The sequence below is a fragment of the Solanum dulcamara genome, chromosome 4 (assembly GCF_947179165.1).
Source record: "Solanum dulcamara chromosome 4, daSolDulc1.2, whole genome shotgun sequence".
Classification (NCBI taxonomy): Eukaryota; Viridiplantae; Streptophyta; class Magnoliopsida; order Solanales; family Solanaceae; genus Solanum; species Solanum dulcamara.
The window spans coordinates 28934674-28946194 of record NC_077240.1 but is presented as its reverse complement, the minus strand read 5'-3'; the positions used below and the strand labels follow the sequence as shown (position 1 = coordinate 28946194).

General features: G+C 33.7%; 1 protein-coding gene across 3 annotated transcripts; it reads left to right on the top strand.

Moving 5' to 3' along the window:
• The first annotated feature begins 4677 nt into the window (after window positions 1-4677).
• LOC129887203 (putative pentatricopeptide repeat-containing protein At1g16830) lies at window positions 4678-11037 on the top strand. 3 transcript variants are annotated; one of them, XM_055962202.1, is made up of 5 exons: window positions 4678-6991; window positions 8186-8254; window positions 8328-8470; window positions 9047-9092; window positions 9619-11037. In XM_055962202.1, the coding sequence occupies exon 1, from the start codon at window positions 4885-4887 to the stop codon at window positions 6856-6858; it is 1974 nt and encodes a 657-aa protein (XP_055818177.1). In that variant the 5' UTR covers window positions 4678-4884; the 3' UTR covers window positions 6859-6991; window positions 8186-8254; window positions 8328-8470; window positions 9047-9092; window positions 9619-11037. The 3 variants fall into 3 exon arrangements, with proteins under 3 accessions (XP_055818177.1, XP_055818178.1, XP_055818176.1); XM_055962203.1 differs by having other exon boundaries at window positions 9047-9102; XM_055962201.1 differs by lacking the exon at window positions 9619-11037 and having other exon boundaries at window positions 9047-9413.
• The last annotated feature ends 484 nt before the right edge of the window (window positions 11038-11521 follow it).

Here is an 11521-nt window from a genome sequence, read left to right as displayed (position 1 = left end):
AGTGCCAAGTGTAGATTGGCAACTGCGTTGCTATCTATGTCGTTCCATTTGCTGTCATCAACAAAGTCTGTGAGCCTTCCTTCAATTGCAGCTAAACAATTATTTTTTCTCAATATCGCTTTTATTTTTATTTTTCACAATGAGAAATTAGTCTCATTGAATTTTTCAACGTCAAACTTTATTGTATTCGACAATTGTTATTTTCTTCACACCATTCTAGATCGTTTCTGAATATTTTTGCGAATAATCGTGATAAACTATACCGTCACCAAAATTTACTATTCATGTAAATAGTACTTTTCACTGAATTTACTATGACAAAAATTTACCATTCATGAATAGTACATTCGCATAAAATAGACAGAATAACTGAGGGCTCTGATACCACTGTTGGGGTGAGAAAGCACCACAACTAAAGTTTGATATAATAATAAAAAATAAAAATAAATTGGACACGAGAATTTTACATGAAAATTCCTCAAACAGATAAAGGGGAAAAACCACAGGGTAGAAGAATTTTACTATTAAAATATGGAAATACACTGCTCTCAAATATAAGGAGAAAACAATAATAAACACTCCTCTCTTGTAGAAGGAATAACTCACTAAAGAGGATACTCAAGACTACAATATTTATCTTGGTGTATAACTCTCTTTGTATTCTTTCTCTCACTTTTTGGGATGTTCTAAATGAGGGCAATAGGCCCTCTATTTATAGTAGAAAGAAAATGCGTATACGCATTTTCGTTACTCAAAACGCGTGACAAAAAGGCTGGCAACAGATTTGTCAAAAGAAAGTTGTTGCCTAACTTTGCCTAACTTTTACTTTTTCTTAGCAATCCTTTTTGACTTTGCTTTCACCTTTGGTAGATTGAAGTCAACCAGTTGGAACATGAAAAATACCAAAGAAAAAAATGATCAGAATGAGTTAGACTATATTTTGTTATTAGAGTTATTGTACAATCGAAAAGGATATATATAAAAAAAATCATAAGTTATGTAAAGAAAATGACAACAATTTGAGAGATGTAGAGTGCTTGAAAAACAAAAGTAGTGGGAAGAGTTTTTCAATCAACATAAGTTCTTCAAAATAATGATGAATGATTTTAGGTGTAATTGTGCAAAAACATTGTGTATTTTGCCATTTTAATTAGATTATTTTTTTAAATAATTTATTTGGTTGAGTGATTTTATTGATACAAAACAAAGTCCAATAACCTTATTACATAAATTCTCATGCTTGAGTGACCTTTTTAGGTATTACTCTTTAATTTGTTATTGAACTGAGATGCATTTTAAGTGATTATAATTTGGAGATAATTACATTTTAAGTGAGTTCGCATTATTTTGAAATTAGCTTTCTCTATTTCACTGTTATCTTTGATTTCCTAATGCAGCTTGCTGTAATTTGTGAATGTAACCTCAAGGGAATGTTTCATTATTTATATACATGATCAATATTGACATTGAAAAAAAAATTCATTTATGAAGGTGCTGTTTCTATAAATTGCACATTTTAATGCGTAATAGTTGATTAAATTATGATGTATCTAAAAATTATTTGACTATAATATTTTTTTAAATGGGTAATTAAAATTGTTGTAGTATCATCCTTTAAACGTTCTACTGTGAGCATTGTCTCATCATATTATTGATTTTGCTGCTATGAATGAATTTATTTTGTGCAAAATACTTGAAATCACTTAACAGAATTTGCACAATAATATTAAGGAATTTTATGTTGTTGTTATTTTTTGATTTAATATTGCACCCGAAGTAACTTTGTCTTATACTATTTTAACATGTTACTTGGTTTTCTTTCATCACATATTTGGTAATACTCTGATTTTTACTAATTAGAATTAGAGTTATTTCAACATACAAAGTAAAAGAAAAGTTATTACCAAGAATATCATATATAAGTAAGTAGTAGGTAAGATACATTTAACTATATATTTCTATGTAATAATAAAAATATAATAGGAGTAACAAAAAATCACTTAAATCTAATTAAACTGTAATTTGTTTGTTCATCTGCAATGTTGGATATCTTTATTTGATTCAGTAAAAATGCGTCAGACTATCCAATATTATCAGTTTAGACGACATTCAATCGTCTTGATTGCAATAAACAAATCATAATACAGTGATTCACGTAAATTTATAAATTACTTTTTTAGTTCTATAATTATATATTCAAAACTTTGCTTTACTTCATGACTTGACAAACACGTGTGATACACGTGCGTTATGTTGGGAAAAATGATTTAAAATTAATTTTAACTTTATAGAGAAAAAAATAAATTTTAGAAAAACTAAAGAGTCGTCACTTAATTTTTTTAAAAAAATGAAGAAAAACTTAATTTAAAAGACTCTAACAGATTTAAGTCTGAAAAATTCAGAGAAAAAATATTAGATTCTTATTTCCACTTTAAGAAGGTGTTACAACTTTTATTTATTTTCAATTTATTTATTCGTGTCTTATTTGTATCATGTTGAGTGATCAATTTGTGTTATTAAGTCCGTCCAATGATTTTAGATGAAGTATCATCACAACTTAAATTTATTTGGGATCCTGACCCGACATGTCGTAAACTCGATTTAAATTATGATGTTATAATTAGCAGTTCTGGAGGTTAAAGATTATTGAAAGAACATTGTGCTCAACAATGTTCAAACAAGATAATCGTTGGCTTAAATTGTAGTCTCTTTATCAACAAGTCCATTTTATTTAAATTAATCATTGATTTTAATAGTGATAAATTTTTAAAAAACTTTATATATCATGTATTTCTTGAAAAAAAAGTATAATATATGCCGTAAAACTGAATATTTTACTACTTTTAATGTAAAAAAAGATAGAGAATTATGCTTGCATGAAAAATTATTCAATATTGAGAAATTAATTATATTAAGGAACAAATATTGCTTTCCGAAAATACATAATATATAAGATGATAAAAAAGGAAGACTTTTTCATCATTTATTAGAATCTCTTGATATGTGTGACAAGAGCCTGTAATTTAGTTTTAGTAATGATCAATCTTTAAGCTATTGCAATATTCAGATAATAGAAAGAATCATCTGTAAATTAATGAGGTTATTCATGACAACACAGCACGGATAAGTTATCTAGGTTATTATAAAAAAAGAAAGATTATTATCTGTTAGGTGTGGAGAGAGATTTATTTATATTTAATAGAAACGAATTTCTTAAAATGATAATAAAATTAAAAATTTCTATTCTCACATGTTTTGATTCTAAATTTTGTACTCCAACGACTTTATTAAAGGGAATTTATTTAATTTTTCAGAAGTTAAATTTTCTAAAATGGTTGATTTGCAATTTAATGCTTTATCATTGGGTCAATAATGCTAATCCCTCTTTTTGTGCTACTCCTAGGGCGGGAAGAAGATAAGAAAACGCGAAGCGTTCTCTTGCTTTCCCAACCAGTTGTTTATTTTTATTAGTTTTTTTTAAAATTTTGAAATAGATCGATTTTATTATTTTATTCATTTTATTTTACATAGAGAATTTAAGTAATAAGATAAAATCTCTTATTTTTCTTTTGTATGAAAAATAAAATTAAAAGAATTCATGATAATTATGTATCGTAAATCGTTAAAGAAGGAAGCATAGCATACTTAAATCATTAACAATAATAATATGCTTCATTTTATCTTTCATTGAATAAAATTAGAACTTATATCTTCTTTCCTCATTAATTTAATTTTGAATCGTTGATGTTATTATTCTTTTCATAAGAGTAATTTGAAGAAAAAGTAGCAGAGTGAGAGAAACAACTGAAAAAATGGATTAAAAATTTAATTTTATGAAGACATGAGTTTCGTTAGTATAAATCTAAATTATTTATATAAAAAATGAAGAAAGACCCAAATTGATAAGTTTTTGTATACTTAAAGGATTAAATAAGTTAAGTATATATAATTAAGAGACTAAAATCGATAAATATACAACAACAACAACAACAACAACAACAACAACAACAACAACAACAACAAGTAAAATCCCACAACGTGGGGTCTGGGGAGGGTAAAGTGTACACAGACTTTACTCCTACCAAGGTAGGACGGCTGTTTCCGAGAGACCCTCGGCTCAAAAGAAGCATAAAAAGAGGTCAGATAAGGCTAAGAAGTTCAAAGCGATATGGAAAAACAAATAACAAATAACGCAAATAACGAAAGCAACACAGATAAAATAGAGTAATCAAAGTACCGAAAGTAATAGAAAGATAATAACAAAAGTCAGAGCACAAGAAATTATAGTGAGCTAATGCGCGTACTAATACGGAGGAATAATGAGACTATGTTCTAGCCTTCTACCCTAATATGGGTCCTCCACACCCTTCTATCTAAGGTCATGTCCTCGGTAAGCTGTAATTGTGTCATGTCCTGTCTAATCACTTCTCCCCAATATTTCTTCGGCCTACCCCTACCTCTTCTGAAATCATCCATGGCCAATTTCTCACACCTCCGCACTGAGTCATCTGTGTCTCTCTTCTTCACATGCCCAAACCATCTTAGTTGTATTTCCTGAAAATCGATAAATATATAATTAAGAAATCAAAATTGTTAAATATTTAAATAGTTACAGGATTAAATTAGGGACCAATTTTAGTTGTAGTAACTGTATGAACTATTTATGGCATTTTCCCCCTCCAAAAAGCGCGCTATATGGGTCTTGGATTCAGTCGGGTCATCGTCTTCTAGGGTTTTGTTGGTCTGCAGGGTTTTACCAGCACATGGCCAACTTCCAAGCTCCATTTTCAACAAACTCATTAATGTAGACAAAAAATGTCGGCCTGAATCTCTCCCCTATCTCTTTATGCTGCCTTCTATGTTTCTTGGTATTATATACTGGAAATGTTATGGAAATGGTTCTCCAGTGGAAGAATTGCTTCACATCGAATGCTCAAAATGGAATCTTTTCCCTCATTTCGAAGTCTATGCTCACAAATTCAATGTTTTGCTGATAACCCACAAGGTTCCTTTTCTTCTAGACATTACCAGAAGTTTCCTGAAAATTCCAAAATTATACTCACCCCTAGAATTGTACATACAACTATATCAAATTGCCGTTCTGACATTCTTGCTTTTTCTTTTTTCTTGTGGTGTGCAAGGCAACCCAATTACTTTCATGATAGGGGCACATTGACCCACATAGTTAGTATTCTGTCTCGGTTGACGCAGAGATTTAGAACAGTGAAAGGGATTATTAAGGGATTAGAGGAGGTTGGTTGTGTAATAAAGCCACAAACTTTGTTGTTTTTGCTTAGAATTTATTGGTTTGGTGGAATGTATGATAGAGTTTTCGAGGCCTTTGAGGAAATACTTAGATATGGTTATACTCCAAATACTTTTTCTAGGAATATTGTAATGGATGTATTGTTCAAGATTGAGCGTGTCGAAGTGGCACTTAGAGTTTTGAAAGAAACCCAGGTTCCAAATTTTTTGTCGTATAGCATTGCTGTGTGTAACTTGTGTAAGCTCAATGATTTGGTTAATCTTCAGGATGTACTTACAATAATGTTGAGGAAACAGTATTATCCTAACCAGGAGACATTTTTTGTGATTTTGAATTGTTATTGTAAAGGAGGTTGCATAGCAGAGGCAAAACAGATATTGGGTCTGATGGTAGTTTTGGGTGTTCCTATATGTGAGAGAGTTTGGAGTATATTAATACATGTTCACTGTAAAGCTGGGAACATGGATGCTGCGAGTCATTTACTTAAGAAGATGGTAGAGAGTGGGTATTCACCAAATGTTGTAACTTGCACATCATTGATCAAGGGATTTTTTGAGTCCCAGATGCCAAGCAAGGCATTTGGGATCTTGGATACCATGGAATCAAAAGGATGCTCCCCTGATTTGGTTCTTTGTAATGTGTTAATAGACTGCCTCTCTAAAATGGGGAGGTATCAAGATGCAATTAATGCTTTCTTCCTTTTGCGGGAGCAAAGACTAATACCCGATTCTTATACTCTTTGTTCTCTGATTACAACCGTTTGTCTCTCTAAGCAATTCGTTGAACTACCTCTGCTCATAACTGGCTTCAAGATCCAACCTGATTTAGTTGCTTGTAACTCTTTCCTTAGCTATTTCAGCAAAGCTGGTTATCCTGTTGGTGCCATTGAATTTTACAATGACATGATAGATAGAGGCTTCGTAGCAGATAAATATACCTTTGCTGGATTATTGACTGGATTATGCAGGTCAGGTAGGATAGGAGAGGCAGTCAAGGTGTACCATGGACTTCTTAGAAGTTATGTTGGGCTTGATTCTCACATAATTACTGTGATAATAAATGGGCTAATAAAATCTGGTAAATTTCACAAAGCTATTAGCTTAATCAGGAAAGCCGCTTCAGGGAAGTCCCAACTAGATGATGTTTTTTACAGTATTGCCATTAGTGGACTTCTTACTGGTGGTGAAGTTGGAGAAGCTTATGTCTTGTTCCGCCAAATGAAGGAGGTTAGTCTAGCCCCAAGTAAACAGACCTATAATCTGATTCTCTCGGGTTTCTGTAAAAGAAGTGATGTTAGCATGGTTGAAGAGATCTTACTTGAAATGGTTGATGCTAGTGTTGAAGTTGACCATTTAAGTCTGAGGTTTATGAAAAATCTCCTGTATAGATCCCGCCATTCTGCTTCACTCTTTACTCTATTGACTGATGTTTCAACTTCCGGAATCATTCCAAGGGAAGCATATGCAGAATTGATCGATGAGCTAGTTCATCAGGTAAACATCAGAAATGTGCATACGGAAAGGTCTACTAGTGTTGATTTTGGTGCATCCAGCTCAGACGAAATCCAGGAGGTGGCTGTTTCAGTTGGTTGAGATGTTTTGACTCGACAGCTTATTCCGTCTATAGCAAAGTTCTGTAGTTGAGTTCAGCAAGAATCTGAGCTTACTCTCTCTCGGAAAACCTATGATGATCATATGATCTTAAGAATGAATTGATTCCCTAAAGGTACCATCCAAACTCCAAATAACTAACAAACATTCTCAAACAGACTGCTCTTCTATCATGTAACTGGTTTTAGCCATTTGTTTTCTTTACAACCTTTTTCCCGTTTTGGGGGTCACCTGATTTTGTCCTAAATGAGTGGTCACTGTTTATAGAATTTGAAATGATTTTTTTTTGGGGTGGGGGGGTGGGGGGTGGGGGTCGGGGGGATTATGTTCTGTCTAAGTAAACAAGTTTAATTCTTACAAAAATAAAATTATCTCAAGTTTTGGAGATTGCTCTTCTACTTTGGTAACATGCCTTTCCTATGCTTGTTGATCTGAGATAAAATAGTTTGCTGAACTCCTAGTGGTTTAAACACAACTCACATGTTTTTATTATTGCATATTATTTATTTATGTATGAAGTAATATTTTCTGATGGAGAAGTCCCTTGGGTAAAGTGCATACACCCTTGCTTTAAAGGGAGCTTACAAGCCAAGATCAAAAAATTTGTCAATAGAAACTCGTAGAACTTTGAACTCACAATACTAAACTAGGTTGTCTCACTGATACTGTTGTTTTTTTTCTTCTATAGATTACTTATGAGCAAATTTTTTAGTCATAGATGTTCATATGAGGATGACATCATTTATGAGCTTAGAAGTTTGTAAAGACTTTGGACTAGAAGTTTGTCGCTGTTTGGTCTGTATGCAGTGTCATTACTACATTGAAAAAGGTCAATATGTAAAAAAATTGAAAATTTTAGTAATGCTTTCTTGTTATGAATTGGTGTTAAAAAAAGTTAGTGTCTGGTGATTGAGTCATGCATGTTCTGATATCCTGAAGTGATTGTCGAATTTAGGAGTCTCCATCTGACTGTCTGTTTACTGTTAAGTGATCTCAACTGTAAAATTTACCGGTGACATGAGTTGCACTGATAGATATCTGGTGAAAGCACTGGAGATATAAAAGTCTTAGATACTATCACTTGGAATCTGGAAGCTACATGTTGATGCTCACGATTTCGATACCCATATCAGTGATTTGGAGCTCTCTCCAAAAGTATTTACATTTTTTGTAAAGCTGGATTTATGTCACCAGGCTGATGCTTCTTATCTCTTCTTGGTTAATGCCTTAAAGAATAGACTATATTTTGAGCTATAGATGCTCTCTGGCTCTAGTATAGGAATGACATCTTTCCTTTAATGTTGTGTAGGAGGAGGATATTGAACCATGGAAGAGTTGCCTGACGTGATAATACAAAAAAAGGAATTCATGAGATGTGGTATGTTGATGTATACTTTTACCTCTGTAAAACTTGATTTCAACTATTTCGATTAACTCACTCTCTCGTGCAGGTTGGTTCGCTAAATGCTGAGTGATACTGTAATCCTTTGCTTGTGTCATTTGCGAAATGGTGTTGAAATATATCTCGTGAACCCTGGGGCTCGGTAGACTGTTCTTGTTGCTCCCACAACCGGAGGTTATGAGCAAGATGGAGGTACTGAATGCGCCTAACTGAATGCTTTTGTCTGTTTCACTTGAAAAGCTTGGACTGTCAGTCTGTCAGGTTGGTCACTGTGAAGTGTTGCAGGAGGAACATACCAAGTTGCCTTTGTGTGATTATCGCTAGTTTGAGCCTGAAGTAGATCTCTCCATAGGAGAAATCTTTGACTGACTTAAGGAATACAGAAAATTATGGTTATTTTACAGCAAACTCTAAATGTATCCGCCACCGTTATTGTTAGGCTAATTGGTTTTTTCATGACTTAGCTGTTACATGCAAAAAGTAAGATAAATATCTACTTTGTAATGCTGCTGCAGTATTGGAAACTTCTTTATCTAAGGGATGTCATTCAGCTTGACAGATGAAAGGAAACTTAGTGGTGCTTGTCTTGATCTTTTTCTAGTGGTCTTGGCTTATGTAATGTCAGTGTGAACTGGTTATGCCTTGTGGGTCGACATGATTACCTTCATTCAAGTCTATTTAAAACGTGCTCTGTTGCTTAGTAATTATTATTTCTATTTATTAAGCATTTGTCTGATGTACTGTGTATCTTGTTCTTCAACTTTGCAGCAATACACTCTGGAAGATGATGTTGTTACTCTCCCCATGAAAACTGGTATGTGGAGGTAGTAGCTTGTCCAACCTGGAAGTGTACCAGATACAAAACACATGGTGTCCTGTTAGGCCAATCTTCCTAGTACAATCCCCGTGATTAATCATCATTTGGACTTTGGATGATAATAGGCTGTCTCCTGTCATTCTTTGCTATTTCTATTTACTATTACTATCGTTCCTGTTTTTCTGCGTAAACCTAAAATTGATTTTATGACTGGCACCCTATTCTGTTAGTCATGCAGACTGTTACCATGGTTTTAAGTCTATCGTTGAACTTAGTAATGAAGACATAGTGCCGCACAACTTAATGCTTTAATGCTTATTTCTTGGTGTCAAGTTGGTTTATAGACTTAAGTAATTAAGTCAAGAAAATTTAACTAGAATAGTATATGCTTCAAACATGTGAGCAAACACCACAATGTTGAATTTCGAAAATCTAACAAAATAGAGATCTTATTTTCATGTCTTTTTGTGTAGGAGTCACAAATTTTATACGTGGATGATGTCTTAACTTTTTTGTGATGCAGAGATGGAGCAAGTAAGGGTACTGAGGCTTATTATTGTACTTGTTTTTATAAGCTGCCGCGACTTTATATTTTCAGTATTGAAACTCAAAATGTACAAGATCTGGCAAGTGCTTGGAATGCAATATAGGAGCTTGCCAACTATGTACTTGGGCCAAGGGCATTCGGCAAGGAGTAGTATAGGATTTTGAGAAGAAAGCTATCTGGTTGAAAGAAGCAATACCTTCCCTTTGGTGGGAGAATAAATTTAATAAACAGCATTTAAGATTCTTTGCCAACTTAGCTGATGTCTCTGCTTCCCATGCCGAAAAAGGTGGAGAGAGAGAAAGGTGGACAAGCCAAGAAGAGATTTTCTATGGGAAAGGAACAAGGAAAATAAGTCCATTCATCTGGTGTAGGAAACTTTTACAGGAAATAAAAAAGGAGGTGGTTTGGGTATAAGAAATTTACAGTTGCAGAAAAAAAAAGGCTTCTTTTCAAGTGGCTGTGTAGATAAAGTCAAGTGGAAATTCCTCGGAAGAAAATTGTGTCAGATTAAAATGTACTAACTCTGTTAGTTTCCCTCATACTTGTGGCTTGTGGAAGAATATAAGAAGCCTTTGGGAGGAGTACGAAAAACCGATACAGTTAAAGCTAGAGGATGACAGAAGAATACTTTTCTGGTATAACGATTGGGTGGTGAATACTCCTCTAAGAGATAGGTCCCCGTTCTCTCCAGTTTTGCAGAAAACAGCAGGGCAACAGTAGAGCAAATGTACAAGTAATCAAGGCTGGGTAGTGAAATTTAGAAGGAATTGTACTGATTGGGAGGTGGACAATATGGCCCAGCTTCTTGAAGACCAACTACTGTATGGCTCACACATTCAGCCTGACAAAGTCGACTCTCATTTGGAAATTGCATGGTAGTGAAAAATTCTGTGATTTCAGCATGTAGGAGCTTGAACGCTTTGGGTAATAGGTATATTGTGTGATTGTAGCAGATGTTGTGGTAAAACAGTGCCCCTTTTAATGTGCAATGCTTGATTTCTACTGCTACACGAAGCTATTCCATCCCAGTATAACCTGCAAGAGGAGGTTTATCACTTATGTAATTGATGTCATCTGTGTGAAAAAGGAATTGAAGATGTAAATCATCATCTCCGCATCCTTTTAACCTAGATCTCTCTGTATGGACCTATTCTATTTTTTCTAGCACAATCTACTTCTGGCTGAAGCCGAATCAAACGTACAATGTATTTTGTCCTTGGCATTTTGGTGTATGATGGAATGTGTCTTTTTGTTAGGCATGATGTTAGGCTTTTATCAATTTTCATCAGTGTTGGTCAGGCGTGACAAATGGGCCGTTGGGGCTAAAATTGGCTGGATCAAAATGGATTGAGCTAATAGACAGATCAATAGTTATATATATGTATCGGAAGATAAAATATAAAATAAGATACGAATGTTAACAATAAGTCTGTAAAAGTATTTGATGCATTTAAATCTGCTAATTTTTAGTGATATTTTGTGTACTGTATTATTTTAGAGGTGGTTCATATTTGGGCTGCTTCACAAATTGACTTTGAGCTAGCACCCATTTATAGGCTTCGTTTGGCGTATAACTTTGGTTGACCACTTCAAACACCTTCATAGACATGTTTCTTAGTATAATTACCTATTTGTACCCTTGTCCTCTTAGTTTCACTTAGATTTGCCGATGTTTGACTAGTAGCATGCTAGTGTAGATGTCTGGGGTATTATAAAGGTCCCATCTATCACTAACGTAGGCTGGCAATACTTTTACCTTTGAATTGGTGCATTTAATGCTATGAAAAGATCCAAGAAAGTCATCTTCTTTGATGTCCAAATCTTGTAAATGTCTCCGGATTTGTATATTCTCACATATATAGATATGTTGGTACTTGGT

Bases quoted from the DNA above. Each gene is read 5' to 3' on its own strand.
- LOC129887203 (XM_055962202.1), top strand. From the start codon at position 4,885: ATGTTATGGAAATGGTTCTCCAGTGGAAGAATTGCTTCACATCGAATG.